The 23,920-nt window shown below is 38.8% G+C and overlaps 1 protein-coding gene across 1 annotated transcript in view; it reads left to right on the top strand.

Annotated features, from left to right (window-relative positions):
* The window catches only part of FAM186A (family with sequence similarity 186 member A), a 147,300-nt gene that overhangs the window by 113,544 nt on the left and 9,836 nt on the right, over positions 1-23,920 (top strand). The window contains exons 17-19 of the mRNA XM_047066353.1: positions 6,336-6,420; positions 6,532-6,734; positions 6,814-7,143. Coding sequence (XP_046922309.1) covers positions 6,336-6,420; positions 6,532-6,734; positions 6,814-7,143 — 618 coding nt within the window. The remainder of the gene's footprint in view (positions 1-6,335; positions 6,421-6,531; positions 6,735-6,813; positions 7,144-23,920) is intronic.

The following is a 23,920-nucleotide window of genomic DNA, read 5'->3' as shown; positions in this document are numbered from 1 at the left end:
TTAAAAAAAAATTTTTTTAATGTACCATTCCAGTGGGGAATGTCAATAAGACAAGCTGTGCTTATATGGGGACAAGGGAGTATATGAGAAATTTTTGTACCATCCTCTTAATTTTGCTGTGAACCTAAAACTGCTCTTAAAAAAAAAAAAGTCTTACAAGGACTTTGACACAACTGGAGAAGGGAGAGTATTTTAAATCAATAGCTTTCTAAGAATATCCATTCTTGCTACGATTTTTAGGGATGAGAACTTCCTCTCACAGTGCTGTCACACACTGGCCAAAGTAATTTTAGCAAAAATCTCTGAGTCCCTCTGAGATGTGACAGAGGCTCAATAATGTGAATGCCAGGATGGGCACATTTCTTTCAGGCTAAGTTCTTTCTCAACTGTCCTACTTATTTCTCAAAGACACATGCTAATCAAATGTTACATTTTCAAAATAAAACACCAAAAAAACAGATAAGGAAAAATGAGTCAATAGTGCCAGTGTTGAGGAATCAGGAGTAAAGAAATATAGGACCCAACACAGGAGAAAAGCAAAGTATAATGGTACAACCACCATTTGATGATATAATCTGCTCTTTTTCCAGTAAGTTTTGTGTAATTAAGTTTTATACATGTTCTACTATTAAACTCCCATTTCTCATCTCATGCAAATGCAATTAAAAGGAGACTTTTTTCAGTTTTAGTACTACTGACTATAATAGTGCGATTTTTTTCCCACTTTTTGTATAGTTGCAGGTATTGTAACATTGTGTGATTCTACATTATTATCTACAAATTCCTGAAAGTCATTAGAATTATTTTAAGTTTTAAAATTTCATTTGAATGATACAACCTCCCCCCACTGCCAAAGTTAAATCTCCATAAATCCAAGGAAATAGTTCTTGTAAATCAAAGTAATTAAGATGCTTTGCTTCTGGGGCACCTGGCTGGCTTAGTCGATAGGTAGAACATGGAAATCTTGATCTCAGGGTGCTGAGCTCCAGCCCCACATTGGGTATGGAGATGACTTAAACAAACAAATAAAAGATGCTTTGTTTCTAATAAAAGACAAATTCATTACTTTTTAGAAATATATTCCTATACAGAGCTTCAAATTTATTAAGTGGAATGTCTTTAAATTCATTTGACTTATATCTAACATGAGATTCATATTTCATAATCCAATTAAAAATTTTCCAAATCTTTTATGGTACACTTAATGTTTTTACTTTCTGAATATTAGTTGATCTTGACTGCAGTGCAATTGAAAATAATGAAAATTCTTCAAGAATGTCAATCATTAGGGGCACCTGGGTAGCTCAGTTGGTTAAGCATCTGACTCTTGATTTCAGCTCAGGTCATGATCTCAGGATCATGGGATCAAGCCCTGTGTGGGGCTCCGCACTGGGCGTGGAGCCTGCTTAAGATTCTCTCTCTTCCTCTCCCTTTGTCCCTCCCCCTGCTCATGCTCTCTTTCTCTCTCTCAAAAAAAAATGTCAATCGTTAAAGCAAGGTCTTACAACAAATTAATGTTAGCCAATCTCTTTGCTAAACCAGAATAAAAAGAGTGAGAAAAATGCACATATATTGAAGAATATGCCTGACATACAGCAGTGGCAGTTTGTAAACTACATGCCACCCATTTCAACCTCAGCACTTAAGCAGTTTTAATAATGTCAAGTTCTTTACAGTTTTTAACTCAATTTTAATTGGATTGTATTGGTGTTAGACTAAATTTTATCTAGAATATTTTAAAATTATTGACTTATTTTATTTCAAATACAGAATTGTAATCGACAACTTTGTGCCAAATGATGACTTCAGGAAAATTTTCTAACAAATTTGTAGCTTGACTTCAGACTTCCTTCCCACTATTGTACAAATACCATTAGAACAAAACGCAATTAAGTTCTCTTTCAAACATTATCAAAGTCACAATCATTTCAAGTAGACAATAACGTATCAGAAATACACTCCTTTGTGGCTGACACAAATTCTTTTAAAGCAACAAATATTACCAGTACAAAAACTGACTCAATTGTGTACTGCAGATAATTCACTGGGTGCTTTTCTTCAAAAATGTAGATGCCTAATCAATTACAGCACATACCTGGAATTCTTTTCTATAATATTCCTAAATATCTTCATATAATTTCTTTTGTTCTATCTTCTGTTTTTCTCGTTGCACTGTACCAGGTATGTAAACAATTGCCTGTATCTACTCCATTTTTTAAAATATTATTGCCCTCCTATCAGATAAAGGCCTATTATGTTTTATTAAACTGTAAAAACTATTAAAAACTTTTATGATATTATCAATATTTTTATTATTTAGTTTATACACTAAATTAGAAATTGACCAGTTGATTCTTTTCACAAATCTTGGATCTTGTTAGTCTTGAGAAAAATACTGTTTTCTCTTTCTTTCTTTTCTTTCTTTCTTTCTTTTTTTCAGGAAAGTCTAGTTTTATTAGTACCATTTGGGATTACTAAATATGCCCTCCATTCCCTGGACCCATGGACATGCTTTTCTGCTGTCACTCCTAAATGCTAAACTATCAAATCATCCTTACATCCTAATTTGTCTTCTTTTATTTCAAAGCATTTTCAATGAACATGAGGATCTTTCTGAGTTTGTGTTTTTGTCTTCTTTGGGTATAGACACAAAAGTGGAATTACTGGATCATATGTAGTTTTATTTTTAATATTTTGGGGAAATATTCATACTGTTTTCCATAATAGCTACACCAGTTTACATTCCCATAAACAGTGCACAATGGTTCCCTTTTCTCCACATCCTTACCAACACTTGTTACTTCTTGTGTTTTTTTAAAATGGCCATTCTAAAGGTGTGAAATGACATCTCATTGTGGTTTTGATTTGCATTTCCAATGATTAAAGACATTAAGCATCTTTTCATGTATCTGTTGGCCATCTGTAAGTCTTTTTGGAAAAAAAATTTATTCAGAACTTCTGCCCATTTTTAAGTTGGATTGTTTACTATTTTGTTTTATCAGTTCTTTATATATTTTGGATATTAGCCCTTATCAGATACATGATTTGCAAATATTTTCTCCTATTCAGTAGGATGCATTTTCATTTTGTTGATGGTTTCCTGTGTTTTGCAAAAGTTTTTAGTATGATGTAGTTCCACTTATTTATTTTTGCTATTGTTGCTTTTGCTTTGGGTATCAGAATAAAAAAAAAATACTGCCAAGATATATGTCAGGGAGCTTACCACCTAAGTTTTCTTCTAGGAGTTTTATGGTTTCAGATCCATTTTGAATTAATTTTTATGTACAGTGTAAAATAGTGGTTGAGTTTCATTCTTCCACACGAGGCTGTCCAGTTTTCCCAGCACCATTTATTGAAGAGACTGTCCTTCACTTATTATGTATTCTTGAGTCTTTTGTTGTACATTTATTGGGTTTATTCTTGGACTCTCTATTCCATTCTATGTGTCTGTTTTTATACCATGCTGTTTTAATTATTGTAGCTTTATAAATATAGTTTAAAATCAGGTTGCATGATACCTGCAGCTTTCTTCTTTCTCAATATTGCTTTGGCTACTCGGAGTTTCTCGTGGTTCCATACAAATTCTAGGATTATGTATTATATTAAGAAATGCCAGGGGCGCCTGGGTGGCTCGGTCGGTTAAGTGTCGGACTTCGGCTCAGGTCATGATCTCACGGTCCATGAGTTCGAGCCCCGCATCAGGCTCTGTGCTGACAGCTCAGAGCCTGGAGCCTGTTTCAGATTCTGTGTCTCCCTCTCTCTCTGCCCCTCCCCTGTTCATGCTCTGTCTCTCTCTGTCTCAAAAATAAATAAACGGTAAAAAATTTTTTTTAAAAAAGAAATGCCATTGAAATGTTAATAGGGATTGCACTGAAACTATAGATTGCATTGGATAGTATGAACGTTTTAACAATATTGGTTCTTCCAATCCACAAGCAAAGAATATCTTTCCATTTCTGTCTTCTTGAATTTCTTTCATTAATGTCTTATAGTTTTCAATATACAGGTCTTTTGCCTCCTTGGTTAAAATTATTCCTAGGTTTTTTATTCTTTTTGATGAAATTGTACATGGTATTGTTTTATTTCCCTGATAGTGTATTATCAGTGTTGAGAAACAACAGATTTTTGTGTATTGATTTTGTACCAACAACTTTATTGAATTCATTTATTAGTCTCAGTTTTTTTTGATGGAGTCTTTGGCAGGATTTTAAACTAAAATACTTTGCTTTTTGGCCTATACCTATACTTTGTGTGACTTGCTATTTCTTGAAAATCCATTGGTTTGGTTCACTTTTTTTCCAACAATATTTCACAAAATCAGACTATGAATAAATGCTTAATTACAATTTTATTCAGAAAAAAAAAAAAAGACACATCATTGTCAAAGAAGTGTAGTTCAGGGACACCTGGGTAGCTCAGTTGGTTGGGCATCATACTCTTGGTCCCAGCTCCGGTCATGGTCTCACGGTTCATGGGTTTGAGCCCCACACCAAGGCTCCTCTGAGAGTGCAGAGCCTGCTTGGGATTCTCTCTGCCTCTCCCCCTCCCCGCCCCCCCCTTAACATGTGCACCCACTCCCTCTCTCAAAACAAATAAACTTAAAAAAAAGTGAGGTTCAGACATGGATGTTGGTTGATATTTTCATTTAAGTTAACCAGTAAGATAAAAAAAAAAGTAAAATAGTGAAGAAGTGTATTGGAATTTCACTCATTTATCAATGACATGAGCAACTTGTTTGCTGAATTGGATGATAGTTTTTGAATACTGAAAGACTACTTCAATTTTTTGTGCTATTCACAATGTCAAGGCCAGGAATGTGATACATGTAAAGTTTAATTCTGCATTATCAACATTTTCTCTACAAGCCTACTGACTATTTTTGTAAATGAAGCTTTACTGGAACATAGCCACATCCATTTTTTTGAGAGGGAGAGAGAGCAAGCGTGCACAAGTGGAGGGAGAGGGAGAGAGAGGATCTTAATTAAGCAGGCTCCAAGCCCAGCATGGAGCCAGTTGGAGGGCTCGATCTCATCCTGGTGAGATCCGACTGAGCCACCCAGGTGCCCCTGGCCACACCCATTTTTAATGTAAGAGTTGAGTAGTTGTGACAAAGACCATATGTACTAGAAAGCCTAAAACATTTACTTTTTGTTTACAGAAAAAGTTGTAGACACTTGGGCCTAGAAAATCAACAAAACAATAAACTAAGCCCTCATTTGTAACTTTTGCCAATTTCTGCAATGCAAATGTTCCTATTGAAGCCAATTTCAAACTACAAATGTGACCTTTCTGAACAGAGCAGGGAAGAGATGCATACATTCCCATCCGTAAGATACAACAGACAAATGCTCTCAGAGGAAGAGTTATTGGTAAAAGTAAGTTTTTTTAAATTTTTTTTTCAACGTTTATTTATTTTTGGGACAGAGAGAGACAGAGCATGAACGGGGGAGGGGCAGAGAGAGAGGGAGACACAGAATCGGAAACAGGCTCCAGGCTCTGAGCCATCAGCCCAGAGCCTGACGCGGGGCTCGAACTCACGGACCGCGAGATCGTGACCTGGCTGAAGTCGGACGCTGAAGTCGGACTGCGCCACCCAGGCGCCCCTGTAAAAGTAAGTTTTAAAAAAGTGACGAGTTTTGAGTATTTATTACCTGATTTTAACGTATTTAATTGTAAATTTACATAATTTGATTTTTAACAGTGGTTGAGCTTAACAACTGGCTCATAAAATCCCCCCAAATTTAGCAGTGAGCCTTGCAAACTAGTACAAGTCAACTGTGGCGTACGACTAGCTCTGTTTTCAAAAGGGCACTAAGGGAGGGGTTCAGAGTAATTTGCCTAGTTGTTAAGTGGCTGTGTCGAGATTCAAATGTAGGTATAAAACTCTGACCCCAGTTAGGCTTCATAGCCTTCTTAGCGGAGAATAAGGGCCTTTATTGGCTTGTTTTTTTTGTTTTTTTTTGTTTTTTAAATTGGGTGTGTGTCTATGACATATATTGAGGGAACTAAACCTGCAAGGGAATGCATCTTCTGGAGTACCATCCTATATTGATATGCATACTCTTTTACATTCCCATGTCGCCAGCCAATTTTGCTAGTCTTGATGCTTGCTACCCTATTCAGAAATCAGTCTAGCCTGGGTATTTGAAGGAAGAAGGGAACAACGGATTGGTCCATGTATCATCTGCTGTTGGAAATTCCTCATTAGGTATTTCTCTTAACTGCTTTAGGAAGTGTAAGTATAGGCATTTAGTAACACAAGCCCCTTGTAGCACTTATCAAGCTACGTGAGTTCCAAAAAACTTCAGACAACTTGTGATCTGAAACCTTTGCAGTGCAGGAAAAGGAAGGACTCTATCAGAGGCACTCACGCAGCCTCACGGAACTGGGCCAAGAATCTGGGGTCAGGATGGCGCACTGGTAGGCCTCTTGACGTACTCAATCTTTCACAGAGCTCCAATGCTAAGCGAAGGAATAATAACTGTTCGAAGAACTTGACCCGCCCCATCCAACCCCTTCATATTTACACAGCCTTGGTGAGGTGAAGCGACTTGATGAACGTCAAGCGGTAGAATCTGGATTAATTTATAGCTCTTTCCACTACACCACGCCACCTCCTCTAAATCACTCTCCCTGCACAAAACTTACCCCTGAAAGCACCAGGAACCTGGCTGGGGACTGGCCTACAGTTGAACCTAGGTCAAACCTCCCAGTCGCTCCGGAGTCAAACTGCGGTAACTCTGGGTCAGCGTTAAGACCAAAGCAGAGAAACGCAAAGCTCAAGGATACAAAAGGTAGGCGCACCCGTCACAGATAAGCGCGGAGACTTAGACTTTGCCTCTAGAAAAGCAGCCACGCCTCCCAAGACGCCAACACAGCGCGCAGCGGAGCCACGCGAGCGGCCCAGAAGGCAGGGCACGCAGTCGGTGACGCGCACGCCCGCCCCGAGGCCGCACGGGAGACCGGCGGGCGTGCGCGTCCCCGCGGCAGTGGGCGGGGTGGGGCGGGGCTCGGAGCCGGACCGGGGCGGGGCCGCAGAAGCTGTAGGTGTTGCAGCTGGGTCGCGACAGGTGCGCAAGGCAGAGTGCCTGGGACCCGTAGCCCCGCTGGTAGCAGCACAGAGGAAAGACCGCCTTCAGCCAGGTAAGGGCCTTCTCTGTCCACATCTTGCACGGCCGAAGAGTGCGCGAGACCCCGGCTTCCCTCCACAGTCTCCTTCTCCAGCGACTTCTGGGGCCAGGGGTAGCACCAGGAGCTTGAACCCCTTCCCCCCACCCCCGCCGAGAGAGAGAGAGAGAGAGAGAGAGAGAGAGAGAGAGAGAGAGAGAGCGAGAGCGCGCGTAGAGGAACCGCTGATCCTCTTGCTCTTTTCCTCGTGTCTAGGTACTGCGCTGGTCTTGGGAGTAATTATGTAGGGCCGAATCTTTGCTGCCTGAGGGCCGGAGCTGATAGGACCACCTCTTCCATCGGGAAGACTCCTTTCTAACTATATACAGTTTTGGTGTGGTGGAGGAAGGCGGCAGTTCATCAACATTCCAAATAGTCTCCTAGGGAAATATTCTGATATTCAACTGCTTTTTTCCCTTCCTCATTTAAAGCCATTCCCTCTGTCTTCGATTTTTCCCCATTCCATGCTGCCTACTGAACTCTAAGACACTTACACCCCTTTGAGGCATTTTGAGAATATAGCAGTCCTTGCAGCTGAGTGTGTCATCCCCGAATCGCTGTCGCGTATATATCACTGACACCTGTCACCAATATAGGTAGGTGTTAATATAAGGTAACTGTACACCCCTGGCTACACCTACTAAGCTTGAAGTTGTACGTGCTAGGAGCCAACCATCTGGCGTCCTTCCTTGCCTCCTTACTGGTGCTTAGAACGAGTTTAGCTGATCCTAGTGAGAGATATTTGAACTACTATTGTCTTTCACCTAATTCCGGCTTTCAAAAGTCTGCCTAATCCAGATGGTTCTACTGACTTGGCTCCTCAAGTTAGTGAAAGTACTTAGGGAGTTATCAGCCTTGAGACAATACCCCTTTGGGGGAGAGGTCTTCTTTTGCATTATTCTTTCTTTTGCTGTTGATTTAAGTGGTTAAACACAATACTTTTTATCCCCATAGTTACTAATACTATTCACAAGTGATAAATATTTTAGAAACCATAAAATAACACTTTCTTCTGAGGTCTGATGGAGACACAAAAGAAGATGACCTTCAACAAACATTTTCTAAGTTTCTGTGGAGTAATAACCTGGCTATGGGATGATTGTCTTAGGTAGACCTCCGAAAAGGTATAGAATTGGCAGGAGAGAAGGTTAAAAAAAAAAAAAAAAGATTTGTGTCCACATCTATTTCCTTGTTTTGCATCGACAGAGCGATACATAACATGGTATTAAATAATTTAGGAATTTATTTATTTCATTTTTTGGACAAAACAGTTATTGAGTGCCTCGTTTTGTCAGTTATAGTATGGATTCAAAGTTCCGAACATCCCCAAACATTAAAAAAAAAAAAAAAGAAAGAAAAGAAAAAACTTTGGGTGCCTGGGTGGCTCAGTCGGTTAAGTGTCCGACTTCGACTCAGGTCATGATCTCACAGTTCATGAGTTCGAGCCCCACATCAGGCTCCATACTGACAGCTCAGAGCCTGGCGCCTGCTTTGGATTCTGTGTCCCCCTCTCTCTCCGCCCCACCCCTGCTTGTGCTCTGTCTTCTGTGCTCTGTCTCTTTCAAAAATGAGCAAACATTAAAAAAAAAAAAAGTTCTAAACATCCCTACTCTGAAAAAGCTTAGTTAAAATCAAATGAGTTAGGCAGAATCAATAGATAAAACTTACAGTTTTGGTGAAATCAGTGCTATGCTAGAGATGAGGCCAGAGTGCTATGTCCCTCTTCTACTTTTCCTTGTAAACAAGATAAACAACACAAAAAACTTTGAGTATTAGTGAATTATTTTCCTCAGACATTTGTATTGCGTATATGTCCTACCTGGTGTTCTGCCAACATTATGGCCTTTTGAAGATGGGATTAAGACTTGTCCTTAATTCTATGGTAGTTCATTAATGGTTGGTGGAGCTGTTTTTTACTGTTCTGTATTGGGCCTCGAAGTGTTGTTATCATGTAGTCCCTGAACTGTAGAACTTCTGGGAATAGAATAGTGTATTGGCAACCTTAGCAAAATAGTGCCATTTTGTAAAATTGCTTCATTGTGTAACTTTAACTTGGTACAGTCCAGTTTTGTTCCAGACTCTGGTCAAAAGTGGGCCAAATTTCAACCTTCTAATAATTCTAAGAAGAGAAAGCTTCAGAAGTGAAAATATTTCTATTAACAGCGCATCATGATGACAGGATATTTTTTTCTTGCTTAGGTGCCTTCAAAATGTCTCTTCTTTCCTTTCTTCTTTCTTTCTTTCTTTCTTTCTTTCTTTCTTTCTTTCTTTCTTTCTTTCTTTCTTTCGGGAGACAGGATGGGTAAATGAGCGAAAGAGGAAAGGGTCAGAAGTGTTTGAAGATTCCTTGCAGAGCTTTATGATCTGAAGTCTATGATAGTCTTAAGCGCTTTCCATGCAACTTCAGGCTTTTATTAATTGCCTGCTGTGTGCCAGTGATCTAGTATATAGAGGATGAACATGATACAGTCCCTTCTATATGATTATGTTTTTCATTTTTATTTTATTTTTTTTTCAACGTTTATTTATTTTTGGGACAGAGAGAGACAGAGCATGAACGGGGGAGGGGCAGAGAGAGAGGGAGACACAGAATCAGAAGCAGGCTCCAGGCTCTGAGCCATCAGCCCAGAGCCCGACGCGGGCTCGAACTCACGGACCGCGAGATCGTGACCTGGCTAAAGTCGGACGCTTAACTGACTGCGCCACCCAGGCGCCCCTGTTTTTCATTTTTAAATAGAGATTCTGAGTTAATAAAACAGATGATGGTTGTTTCATTTGGTAATTTGAGCCATGGTACTCGATGAACACATTTCTTTGACAATTACTTACCTCCTTTGTTTCTGTTTACACTCTGGGAAAGTGGTTTCACTGGGAATTTTTGGAAAGCCAGTCAGTATTTGCATGTATTTTCGGTATCTGTAACAATTATCTTTTTCCCTTAAAATACTTTCAAGTTCAATTTTAAGTATTGTTCCTCTTGGGGTTTCAAATTCTTCACTTTCCTCTGATATTCTTCAAAAATCAACTGTAACTGACTTAGGGCTTCTGTACCAGAAGGTTCACCAAAGACATATACACACAGACACAAAAGAATTTTGAGAGCATAGGAGATCATTAGACATCTTTGCCATAAAAGGCTACCTAACCACAAATTGGGAGAATTCGTCAGTCTATATTGACAGCAGAACGGGTTTTCAGTATTCTTACTTCCATACGCTCAGAAATAGGTGACTTTTATTTAGATTGGAATTGCACTCTTTCTGCAGATAGGAAAATGTGTGACTTGGTCCCTAAGTCAGGAATTTCCATAAGAAAAAGCTTTTTTTTTTTTCTTAAGGTTTCTATGGTCTTTCACTATGTTTTGTGATAGGCAGTTAAAGTACTTTATTTTGGATTGTGTACAGTAATCTCCAGGTGATGTTAAATTACTTAACACAGACTCTTAAAGTTCTTTAGTAACAAATGAGTGGTTGTAAACTGAGTAGTTTCCTAATGATTGTGGAACTGAGATTCTGTGGTAAATGGTACTCCTGGTAGAACCATACCGATGTGTTTATTCTGTGGCTGGATGCAAAGTCCTTGAGACCCAGTCAAGTTACTGTTCTAATGGAGACCTTTTTTTATTAAAAGGACATGGTTTGACCCAACAAGCAGTCCATTATTTAGCATGTCAAATGATTTCTTCACCCTTGAAAATGTTTCTAGAGACTTCACATTTGCAGTCATGAGAAGTTAACATGATACCATCATGTTTTACATTCTTTTTATTTTCTTTTAAAGAATTTCTTCATAATGCTACACTGAAACTTAGAACTTCCGTCTCTAGGGGTGAAAAGATGCAACTTTTTTTCTGATAACAAGTATGGAGCTATTTTTTCTCTTATTCGTCCTCTAATGGAGTTTAGAAAGTTTCACAAACCCTCAAACATGTTTTTTCTTGCACTCCGAAGTATTGCCAATTTTTGTTTCATTGCCCATAGATTAGTAATCCTGATATACTTTTACTCGGTTTTAGATTTCCACAATCTTTTTTTTCCCCCACATAAACTGAAATTTAAACAAATGGCCTGGGACTTCTTTTCCTCATAGTCAGTTTCACTGACTAGGTAACATTTGCTCAGATTTGGCTTCCACCTCTAGCACTGGAGGAAACCTGTCTGTCCTTGCATCCTACCCAGTGACTTCCCTGGAATGGCCCTGTCACTGTCCTCCTTAGTTACCACTTGGCAACACTTGACCAAGTGGACAACTTTTTTGGTTATTTCTTTTAGTTGGCTTTCTTGACATGACTTTACCTGGTTGTCCATCTTCTAGTCTAACCACTTCCTCCCATGCCCCTTCACTAACTCAGTCTTTTGCCCCTTAAGTATGGGTTTTTGCCTTGGCTTAGCATCTTGTTCTTATAATGCTCTCTCCCTGTGCAGACTGATTTATTTCTGCGATTTCAACTAACATCTCCATGTGAGTGATTTGCTGATTCGCTTTGAAGCTTTTTTCATATTTCATATAAAATTTCATATGAAACTTTCATATTTCATTTCATATTCTTATTTTATTTTCACATAGACAAATATGCATATATAGTTGGAAGATAAGAATTACATATGCTTATTATAGAAAACTTGAGGAAAAATAAAGAAGGCAAAATATTCCATAATCTGTTCCAGTGGGAACTATTTGGTATATTTCCTTTCAGTCTTTTTTTCCTTTGATACACACACACACACACACACACACACACACACACAGACATACACAGGTAATTGGGCTCATCCTATTGTAGTAGATATAGTTTTGTATCTGCTTTTTCACTTTACATTATGTCATAATTTTCAATGGCATCAAAATTATTTGAAAACAATTATAATGGATGTTCAATGTCCTAATGTGTTGCTGTTGCATAATTTACATGTGTACTAGGGTATTTCAATTGTTACAATATTATTAACAAGTGAAAAACAACGAGAACAAATTGATGCATAAATCTTTGTACAGATCACTCACTGTTTCCTTAGGTTAGATTGTCAGAAGTTCAATTACTGGGTCATAGGGCATAAAAATTAAAAAACACTAAACCTGCTGCCAAATTGCTTTTCATAAAGATTAGACTGTAATTAATACTCTCACCTGCAGTGATTGTGAGTGCCCGAGTGCCTCCTTCATAATATTGGATCTTATTTTTTTATCTTTATTAATTCGATAAGCAAAAGTGATTAATTTGTATTTACTAGTGAGAGCAAACATTTTTCATATATTCACGTCCATTTCAGTTTCTTCTGTGAACTGTCTTTGGGTTAGTCCATTCCCATTTTTATCGGGGTCTTAACATTTTAATTATGTTGTTTTTTGTTCGGAGTTCTTTCATTTATTTGGGGCTATGGGGAGGGAGTACAGATTTTTGTTAGGCCAAATTGAATGAGTGAAGGGATGAAGTGGAAAGTGTGCAGTAGTTGAAATGGTGGTGTTTTAAATGCCTGTTGGTATAAGGAGCCAGAGCTTATGTTTGTTGGAGCAGCACTGCAAAATGGAAAGGGTGCCTCCTTGAAAGTCAGGATTGCCACCTTGGTGTTGGGAACCAACCACTTAGGTCGTCTTGGGAAAGTCATCCATCCTCTCTGAGCCTTATCTGTAAAGTGAACAGGGTTGGGTTATTGATCCCAAAGTCCATACACCGTCTGCACCGAAAGGGTGACTTACAAGCCACTGCTCTCTAGACATTGTGAAATTATTTTTTGTCCCGTCCCTGACCCGTTGCCCATTTTAGATATATAGAGCCCGAGGAAAAAGACTGGAAGCCGTAAAGGCAATTTTCATAGTGGGTAGTAAGGCTTAATAGAACCTAAAGGCAGAACAATAGAAGTTGCAAAGATTGGTAATTTTTAGGCACTCCCATGGATTGACACTTGGCAACCTAGTTACGTAAGTCATTGGAGCACTGCTGATGTATGCCACAAAGCCCCACCATCTCTAATGATACAAAGCAAATCTCATTTTATGACAGCCTGTTTAAGTTGCAAAGCCAAGGTACTCAACAACTTCCAGTATTCCATACAGAAACTATTCAGAGTGGGGGTTCTTCTTTGTTATTTGTACAAGCTCTTCATTTTAAGAATATTAATTATTTGCCCTGTGGTCAAATGTTTAACTAGTTATTTGCCTTTTAGTTATCTATAGATCTTTTCCTTTGGGATTTCTTTTGTTGCTTTTATTTTGTGAAGCCTTTTGCCTTCTGGAGATGGATTAAGTATTCAGTTCGATTTCCTTCTAGTTTTTATGGTTTTCCTTTTTATGTTTAATTCTTTGTCTTGAATTTATTTAGGAGTACCAAAGCAATGCATTTAGTGCCTTTGCATATCTCCTGAGCTCCAGATCCCTGTCTCCAACTACCGGGGCTATGTGGATAGTTCCTATGTACCAGGCATTATGTCCACCTAGTTTCCCTAAGGAGAAAGCTTGAAGTTGTCTTGAAAGTTTTAGTCTCATTTCCCACATTTAATCAAAACTCACTACATTTGGTTGATTCTACTCCAACAGTGATAATGGCTCTTTGTCATTGTTCTAATTAAGACCCCCCTTTTTTCGCTAGTCCTTAGAATTGGCTTCAGTTTTTCCCCTTTAGACCAGAGTTGTCATTAAAAAATAGAACACCAATAGGGCACCTGGGTGGCTCAGTCGGTTAAGCGTCCGACTTCAGCCCGGGTCACGATCTCGCGGTCCGTGAGTTTGAGCCCCACGTCGGGCTCTGGGCTGATGGCTCAGAGCCTGGAGCCTGCTTCTGATTCTGTGTCTCCCTCTCTCTCTGCCCCTCCCCCGTTCATGCTCTGTCTTTCTCTGTCTCAAAAATAAATAAACGTTAAAAAAATTTTTTTTTTTTTTAAATAGAACACCGACTCTCAAAGTATGGTTTCCTTGATTACCTGTTTCAGAATCGCCTGGGGTGTTGGTTAAAAAAGGTAGGTTCCCAAGTCCCACCTAGACTTCTAAACCGATATGTTTGGGGGAATGGGGTCTGGGAATCTGCAGTTTTAACAAGTGCCTCAGGAGATTCATTTACACACTTAAGGGGAAGCAAAGCACAAGTGTATTAAATCTAAATTTCTCTGAATGCTATTCAAGACCCCCACTCCCACACCCTGACAGCCTATTTTTCCAGACTTATCTCCCACATCACTACCCACCCACCTGGCATTGTAGCCATACAGTGATTCATGGTTTCCTGGACCCACCCTGTCCTTTCCTGCCTCTGTGCCTTTGCTCATGCAGTTCCCACAGCCTCATGCTCCTCTCCCTCCTCCCACTCCTGCCTAAATCCTTTTCCTTAAGAGCTCAAATAAAATGCTCCTTTTAAAAAATGAAGCCTCTAATTTGTTCTATTTTAATCATTGGCTCCCTCCCCAGTCTTCACTTAGCACTTTATTTTTACTTCTTTTTTTTTTTTTACCTTAATGCTGTCACTATGAATTATTGCTTCCTTAAATGATTATAAGTCTTCTAATTGTGAGAACTTTGCCTTTCATTTCCATTTTGTAGTCATTATACATATAATAAGCAATTAAATATCATAAAGTATATGAAATATATCTCATCTTGCAACCAGTATTCCATAGAAATGTTTGGCTTTGCACCACACTTAGAATAAAGTTGAGATCTTTTACCACTGCTTGTAAATCCTTATTTAAGGATGAGTGCTGCCACTCATCTCTGTCATCTTCTCATACTTTTCATTCACTCCCTAGTCATATTTTTCCTGCCTCAGTGCCTTTGCATTTGCTATTTCTTACACGTTGAAAACTCCTACATCTGTTCTCTTTGCCTGGCTGGCTGCGTATCTCCTCCCCATCATTCAGGTCTCAGCTCAAATGTCATTCACTCAAGGAGGCTTTCCCTGACCACTATCTAAGGCATCTGCCCCTTTTCCTACTGCCACTTCAGTTACTCTCCTTGCATTTCCTTCACTGCACTAATCACAGTTTTTAATTGTCCTGCTTCCTCAGTAGAATGGAAGCTTCATGAGAGCAGAGACCTTGTCTCACTTTTAATGTCATGTCTTTAGCAAACAGAGCACTGCTTGACATGTGGTAAGTCCTCAGTAAGTATTTGTTGAATGCACACATAAGCCTTGAAGATAGACTTTTCATTTTACCAAGTCCTGTTTTGGTTTGCAACTCAAAGTTTTGTTGTTGTTTTTTAATGGACAACAGCTGATGTAGTTCCATCAGGGTTCAAATCAGGTAGCAGCCTCTGAGGGTTTCTGAAGGTAGCAGGAAAAATGGAGACTGTGATAGCCAGGATTCACTTCCATCTGAATGCAGGCTTTCCAAGGTGTTCCCAGGATCCAGGCCACTATTTTACTACTGCTGTCAGCATCTACTTCCAGGGTTGTTACTGCTGGCCAATTGTAGTCTTTAAACTCTCATTACATTTTTAAAAGTGAGCAAAATTAGAATCCAACCAATCCTCAAGCAACCAAAAGTTTTCTTCTGGTTTCCTTCTCTAGAAGAAAAATAAGAAAGCTACCTAGAATCCTCAAGGAAACATGAAATGATGTTCATTATATTTACTACATGCCTATTGATTTGAAAGATTTTTAGCAATAGCCTTAAACAAGGTGTTTCTTGGGAGCTTGGGTGGCTTAGTTGGCTGAGTGTCTGACTCTTGATTTGGCTCAGGTCATGATCTCACAGTTGTGAGATTGAGCCTCCTGTCGGGCTCCACAATGAACTTGCAGCCTGCTTAAGATTCTCTCTCATTCTGCTCCTCCCCTATGTGTGTTTGTGCTCTCTCTCTCTCTCTCTCTCTCTCTCAAAAACAAAACAAAACAAAAAAATAAACAAGATGTTTCTTGTTAACATCTCTTTGAACCAGTCTAACTCATCAGTTATAATTTCTTCCAATTTCTCTTCATTGGGTAGACTTATTCTTTAATTCCATTTTTTCTTGAAACTGGCTTGAAACTTTATTAGAAATTACAATAGTTTTTATAGCAACTTATAGTTTTCAAAGTACTCTGGGTTTTTTTTTTTTTTCCTCATTTAATGCTTACAACCATCCCTTGTGAATATGTTTTTGAGATGTAGAAACTGAGACCCACTGATTCATTTTCCCATGTCACCCAAAAGCCCACTACTCAATTAAATGCCTCTCAATAACTTTTTAAAACAGCACCATAATTTGATATAATTTTTAGAAGGTAAACATGGAAATGTAGTTGAAACATTAACGTTATACATTTGTAACCGGTCCCTAAGAAATAAGATGCATAAGTTAGTTGAGATAAGTACAAAACTTTGTCACTTCTGTGGCTCTATGGTTTGGTAATTCTTTGTTTGATCAGCCTCAGCTATGCTTGTCCTTGATTAAAGCATTGTTCTGGGTGAGCTGCTCAGATTTTTACAGAAAGGAAAGATTAGAGAACTTGCCTAGAGAAGAGTCACTTTTCAGTAAGCCCGTTTTAATTCTCCTCTTGCTTGAAGGGATTGGTTCAATTGATCTGAACTGGCCTTTCAGATTGAGCAGGTCCTGAAAAAAACACATCATCTAAAATTTCAGATAAGAAGAATGGAAGCCAGGTCCTTCCTGGAAATGGCCAGGAGTGAAACTAAGAAGCCCTGTATTTGGAGAGAACTCAATTAATTATTAAGGACAAAGGACTGGTATAAGGAGGTTATATCCTTAATGGAAGCAGCCTTCTTAAAATAAGTATACATGATTCTTCTGCTTTGACATTGTAAAGAAGGTTCTTTAATTAGCCACTTTGTCTTAATTAAGCATGTGATTGGCAAGACCTGTGAGCATGTAGTTTATAGACATTCAATTATGTAGGTGGGCCTTTGTTTTGATATGTGGCAACTGAGAACTAGCATAATGCTGTTTTTTATTCATATGACAGATGTTTATTGAGTCCCTACACTGTACCAGGCACTGATATTTGATGCATCTGATGTTAAAGTATGGAATGGTACAAAGGTTAAGGGAGAAACAGGCTATTCAGAGTAAATCTATGCTTTCTATAATGGTCCCTGTTGACTATAAATTTCCACATTATTTTTCCAATTAACTGTGCCTTTTTCTACTTTTCGCTTTAAATTTGAAGTTACTGACATAATTATCTGCTTTTCTATGTACTGATAGAGGTTTTCCTTACTATGTGTGAAAAATACTGAAAAAAGACTCAATCCATTGGATTATGTTTGTCCTTACAATGTGTTAATTATCAACTGGGCACAGGGAGGAGGAAGAAGAACCAAGCAGAGAAAAATTACAAATTAGATTTGAGAGAGAAGTCGAATCAAACTTGGAGTAGATTGGGTAATTTTTAATTTAAAGAAGAAAAAAAAAGATTAGAAAGAATCTTGGGTGGTTCTTTGTGACCTAAAAATTTTAGACCAAAGTTCGTTTTTAAAGGCTGTAACTACAGGTTACTCTTTTACTAAAATGAGATATGTGAATGCTACCGCAATTATGTAAAAAGCTAATTTGGGTTTCAAAAGTGCAAGAAGATAAGGTATTCAAATTAATAAAGTGATAGAAGCTGTGTAGGATGGTGATAATTATATCATCTTCCAGTTAGAGTTTTTACAGAGGTGTTAAGAACACCTAAAATTTGGCCCTTAAACAGTATAATTTGAGAGAGATTTAGACTTTTGGGTGCAGAGAAACAGTGTCAGGGTTTTGAGCAGATCTGATGTTCCTAGTAGGTACTGCCAGTTTCTCAGAGATGACATTCAAGGTGCTCTTTTTTTCTTGCTGATATAACGAAAATAAGTTGACCCTAAAATATAGTGTGCACTAGAATGGCAATTGTAGTTTATTCTCTCTGCAAGAGGTCATTTTATTTTCATCCCAGCCTCCTAAAAAATGAATAAGTTAACATTTATTTGGCCTTTCTGGGCCTCAGTTTCTTCATCTGTAGAGTGGGACGGCAATATTCTGAGTTTGCTACCGTGAGGATTAATAAGTTTATATATGCAAAACAAAACAGGATCTGACACGTGGTAAACATTCAATAGACATTAGCTATTTTTATTACCAGCACCACTGTTACTTTATAAGCACTTATTTTAGCACTGAGCTAAAGGAACATTTTAGAGATGATGAGACTGAGGCTTAGAGTAATTTTCCTAGTGTTACCCCATAAGCAAGTAGTAGATTCAAGATGTAGACCTAGGCTGAAAGAAACTGGAGACAGAATTGGCTTAGATATGGAACAGACTGGGGCATTTGGCCCAACCCTTACCCATCCCTTCTAGTTTCAAGACACTTAGGATAAGACTGGCCCAGACCACCCCCCAGAGACCAGGAACTTGTGTTTTGCAGTAAGTAGTTAGAACATGAACATTAGTGTCTGTCGGACTGTCCCAAATCTTGGCTCTGCCACTTACTAGCTATGTAATCTTTGGCAGGTTATTTAACCTTTCTGAACCTCAGTTTCTTTCTCTGTAAGATGAGAATAATAGTATTTGTTTCGGGGCACCTGGGTAGCTCAGTTGGTTAAGTGTCCAACTCTTGATTTCAGCTCAGGTCATGATCTCATGGTTGTGAGTTTGAGCCCTGAGTCGGGCTCTGAGGTGGCAGCATCGAGCCTACTTGGGATTCTGCTCCTGCCCTGCTTGCCGTCTCTCTCAAAATAAAATAAATAAACTTAAATAAAAATTTGTTTCATGATATTATAGGGACTAAGGGAGTAAAACCAAATGGAATGAATCACCCTGCATATGACCAACACTCAATAACCTGGCCCCAGGCTTACGCTAAGGTGGCCCAGATTTTTTTTTTATCTGATTCTGACACAGTCCATCTAGATGGTTGGTGATTAGGGCCTGTCTCTGCCTCCCTGCTGAGGCCTAAGAACCCTGGGATCAAACCAAGTCTAAACACCCAAAGCTGTTTTTACATTGGAATCATAGGGGACTCTTAAGAAAAATTAGAAGTGTTCAGACTTTACATGAGAGATTCAGATTCCAGAGATGATCCTGATATTCAAAGCACCCTCCCCAACCCCTGCCTCACCTCCCCACCCTTGACCCCTGCAAACTAAGGAGTGTTAGGTTGGCTAGTTGAGGGTAGCAGCTGAAGCACAATCCCAAACAGTGATCTTAATGCTTGGATTGTCGGTGTCAGTGGGAATATTAATGAGTAGTCAAGGGGTGGGTGCCCTACAAAAGGGAACTCTACAGAAACGATCTCATCTGTGTAGTCAAACAACGTTTCTGTTTGGAAAGAATATTAATGAGATCTGGATAGGAATCAGACACCGGGAAAGGACACCTGCTGTGAGAGGCAATTTGAATTGTACAAGGAGTTACACATGATATTACTAAAGTCCTTGTGCCATTTTAAAAAGTAATTAAGTTGTAAAGATAACCAACAATTTATAAACAATGTTTTAAAAACAACTGTAGTTCAAAAAATAAATGTATTGAGGGGCCAGCACATATTTGAAAATATGTTCAACTTTCCCCATGAATAAAGGAATGAAAAGTAAAACAATAATATACCATTTTTCATACATCTAGCAGATTGGAAAATATAAAAAGGATTAGCAATGCTCAATATTCACAAGGATGTGGAGAATAGTCTTTCTCCTATAGCTGATGGTTCAAATATAAATGGATGCAAAAATATATACAAATTGATGCAACTTTTTTGGAGAAAAACTTGGGAATGTGTATTAAAATTTTGATGCATAGACCTTTTACTAGAAATGCTGCTTCCAAGAATTTATGCCATGGATGCATACTTCCAAGTAGGCAATGATAGAAACATTTTCATTGCCGTCTTGTTCTTAATAATGAAGAACCTACAGCAACCTCTATGTTCATTGACAGGGGCCTGGTTAAATAAGTTATAGACTATTGCAGAGTGAAATAGTATTTGGTACTGAAAGGGTGAAGTAGATCTCTATGTCCTCCTCCATCTATATGTCCTTTCCTGTATGTCTTCCTGTCATGTGTGAGAAGATGTCCAAGAGGAAACAAATAGTTGCTGAATAGCATATTAACATAAAGTCATTGTTATTGTTAAAAAAAAGAAAGTATGTGTGCTGGTGTTAACCTCACTGTGCCTCAGTTTCCTCATTTGTAAAATAGGTATCATTATAATGATCAATATAATGTCTACGTCATGAGTTGTTGTGAGGATAAAATGAGATAATATTTGTGGAATGCTTAGGACAGTGACTGACATATTATGCTGGGTGTTTGCTGTTATTATCATGCATGGGCAATATCAGAAGGTTTATGCTCCAAAGCGTGACAGAGGTTACCTTTGGCAAGTAGAGTTGTCTTGGGGGAAGGGGTGTGCAAGAGGAGGCAGAGACTTCGATTTCTTATATTGTATGTGTCTACATAATTGTTTATGACAAGCAGGCCCATCGCGTGACCAATCACTATGACAAAGAAGCGAGGCAAAGAAGAAAATGGCGGCTCCAGTTTGGAGTGCTTGTTGAAACCTGTGGAGTGAGAGGTTCCCCGAAGGAAAGGAGGAGGGTGAAAGACGGTGGTGATGTGGGGATACAAAAAGGATGCTCATTGATTCCACCTTGGCTGCTGAAGCTCTTTTTGAAAACCACTAACCTAATTAAAGATCAAAAAATTTTAAATTGCACAAGAACCTTATGAAGGCCTAACATTTATATCTGGACTTTTCCTTTTTGCAATTTAGTTTTACATTTATACTAAAGAAGTGATTCATGTTTCATTTGACTTTTGGACAAAAGCTACAAAAAAGTAATTGCTCACATGTCCAAAACATTTAGGAAGAGGTAGTTCTTCGAATAATTATAAAATAAAAATTTTGATCTTTTAAAGGCACCACTAATGTCTTTTCAACTAGCATTACTACCTCCATTATATAATATTATAGAGTAATTTTTGCACTAAAAAAAAGTCAAACAGCTGAAGAATATGCTACATTTATGAATTATTTTCATCAGAGCCTTATGACATAGGCCTTGTTAAGACAGTATGACATATAAACTAAGCTAAGCCATAATATGCAATCTGTTAACTAAACCTTTAGAATAATGTTTATTCGATGTGTTTAGACACAGAGGCATACGACAGTACTAACAAGATTTGGCTCTGACCTCAAGCAATGTGCCAGGCACTGTTTTTCATTTATTATCTCCTTTTATTTTTAGAACAACCCTGTATCTTAGGGTTATCATCCTCATTTTATACAGAAGGAAAGTGTAGGACAGAGTGGTTGCCATGCATCTGGTTAGCACTGGAATCAGGATTGGAATCAGCTGGTGTTTCCATGGTACCGCTCTGCCCCCAAATAACCAAGACGTGAGGATAGGTGATGTGAGCCCCGTGTTGAGGGCACACTGAGAATTCTCAGGGACCTCAGTGATCAGCTATCATCCAGTCTAGTGACTTAAAACTATAATTTTTTTAAGTTTATTTATTTTGAGAGAGAGATAGAAAGAGCTTGCACAAGCAGGGGAGGGGCAGAGAGAGAGGGAGAGAGAGAGAGAATCACAAGCAGGCTCCACACTGTCTGCACAGAGCCTGACGCGGGGCTCGAACTCACAGACTGTGAGATCATGACCTGAGCCGAAATCCAGAGTCAGATGTTTAACTGACTGAGCCACCCAGGTGCCCTCAAACTGTAATTTTTAAAATAGAAGTTTTATTGAAATACTCATATACCATATAATTTACCTGTTTAAAGTGTGCAGTTCAGTGGTTTTTGGTATATTCACAGAGTTGTGCAGCCATCACCACAATCAGTATTACAACGTTTTTATCACCTCCCAGAAAAAAACCCACACCCTTTAGCAGTTAGTCCAATCCCCTTCAACCCCCCTGCATGTGTGAGGCAACCACTTATCTACTTTGTGTTTCTTTTTTTTTTTTTTTACATTTATTTATTTATTTTTTTTATTTAAAAAAAAATTTTTTTTTAACATTTATTTATTTTTGAGACAGAGAGAGACAGAGCATGAACGGGGGAGGGTCAGAGAGAGAGGGAGACACAGAATCTGAAACAGGCTCCAGGCTCTGAGCAGTCAGCACAGAGCCCGACGCGACGCGGGGCTCAAACTCACAGACCGCGAGATCGTGACCTGGGCTGAAGTCGGACGCTTAACCGACTGAGCCACCCAGGCGCCCCTATTTATTTTTGAGAGACAGAGAGAGAGACAGAGCACAAGCTGGGGAGGGGCAAGAGAGAAGAAGACACAGAATCTGAAGCAGGCTCCAGGCTGTGAGCCCGTCAGCACAGATCCTGACGCGGGGCTCGAACCCACAGACTGCAAGATCATGACCTGAGATGAAGTCAGACGCTCAACCGACTGAGCCACCCAGGCGCCCCTCTACTTTGTGTTTCTATAGGCATGCCCATCCTAGACATGAAATAGAATCATACGATATACGATCTTTGTGACTGGTTTCTTTCACTTGGCATAATTTTTTCAAGGTTCACCCATGTTGTACCGTATATCAGTACTTCATTCCTTTTCATGGCCAAATATCATACCTTTATATGGATAGACCACATTTTGTTTATCCAGTTATCAGTTGATGGATATTTGGAATGTGTCCACTTTGGGGTTACTGTGAATAATGTTATACACAATCATGTACAAGTTTTTGAGTGGACATGCGTTTTGTTTTTGTTTGTTTTTTTTTTCATTTCTCTTGGGGGGGGTGTACCTCCCCCAGGAGTGGAATTCCTGGGTCACATGATAATTATGTGTTTAACCCTCTGAGGAGCTGCCAACTATTTTCCAAAGCAACTGCATCATTTTATATTCTCATCAGCAGTGTGTGTGAGGGTTTCAGTTTCTGTATATCCTCTCCAACACTTGTCAGACTATAATTTTTTTAACCACATCCCACAGTAAGAAATATTTTACATTCTTACCCAGTTTATCCACACACAAATAACTGAAACAAAAGCTTTTTGAAAGACTACTTATACTCCGTGTGATGCAGTCTGACATTTTGTATTTCATTCTGTTCTTTTTCTATAGCACAGACATCTTGGCTCTGACCCGTTAAAACTGATTTCACAATTCACTAGTTGTGACCCGCAGTGAGGAAAATACTAGGCTGTTTTAACCTTTTCATTTCACACAAGAGGAAATTGAGGCCCTGAGAGATGACTTTTTCAGCAGATGATACTGCTAATTAGTTGTAGATTAAAGATTAGAACCCATGTCTGTTGGCTTCCTGCTTTAACTTTTGACATCTCAAATTTAGTTGCCCTCATATTCAGTTCTTTCTTTTCTTTTCTTTCTGGAGTGGTAAAATGTGAATCGCTAAGGGTGAATTCTGTAAGCACCCCGTGAAAGTTGCTCTGATTCTTTGGTGAGCAGTTTCCAGAAGTGGAATTGCTTCTCAGAATTACACAACCTCCTTTTCATTATTCTTGTTCTGCATCTTAGTGTTTTTTTTTAAATGTTTGTTTGTTTGTTTATTTATTGAGTGAGAGCAAGCAAGGAAGAGGCAGAGAGAGAGAGGGAGAGAGAGAATCCCAAGCAGTCTCCGCACTGTTAGCGCGGAGCCCTCCACGGGGCTAGATCTCATGACCATGAATGAGATCATGACAGCCGAAATCAAGGGTTGGATGCTTCGACTGAGCCACCAAGGCACCTCTCTCTTAGTGTTTTTAGAGATCAAAATATCCTTAAAAAGTGATTTTTTAAAAGAGACAAAATGTTGCTAAGGTGATTCTGTCTTGATACAAACATCTATATCCTTGTTGACCCCTGGGAATTTGATCATTGCTACAAATTTCTTATTGT

The sequence above is a fragment of the Lynx rufus genome, unplaced genomic scaffold (genome assembly GCF_022079265.1).
Source record: "Lynx rufus isolate CCGP_SWC_20201006 ecotype Redwood Valley unplaced genomic scaffold, mLynRuf1.p SCAF_7, whole genome shotgun sequence".
Lineage (NCBI taxonomy): Eukaryota > Metazoa > Chordata > Mammalia > Carnivora > Felidae > Lynx > Lynx rufus.
Note: the sequence above shows the minus strand (reverse complement) of the source record. Positions and strands in the feature narration are given on the sequence as shown.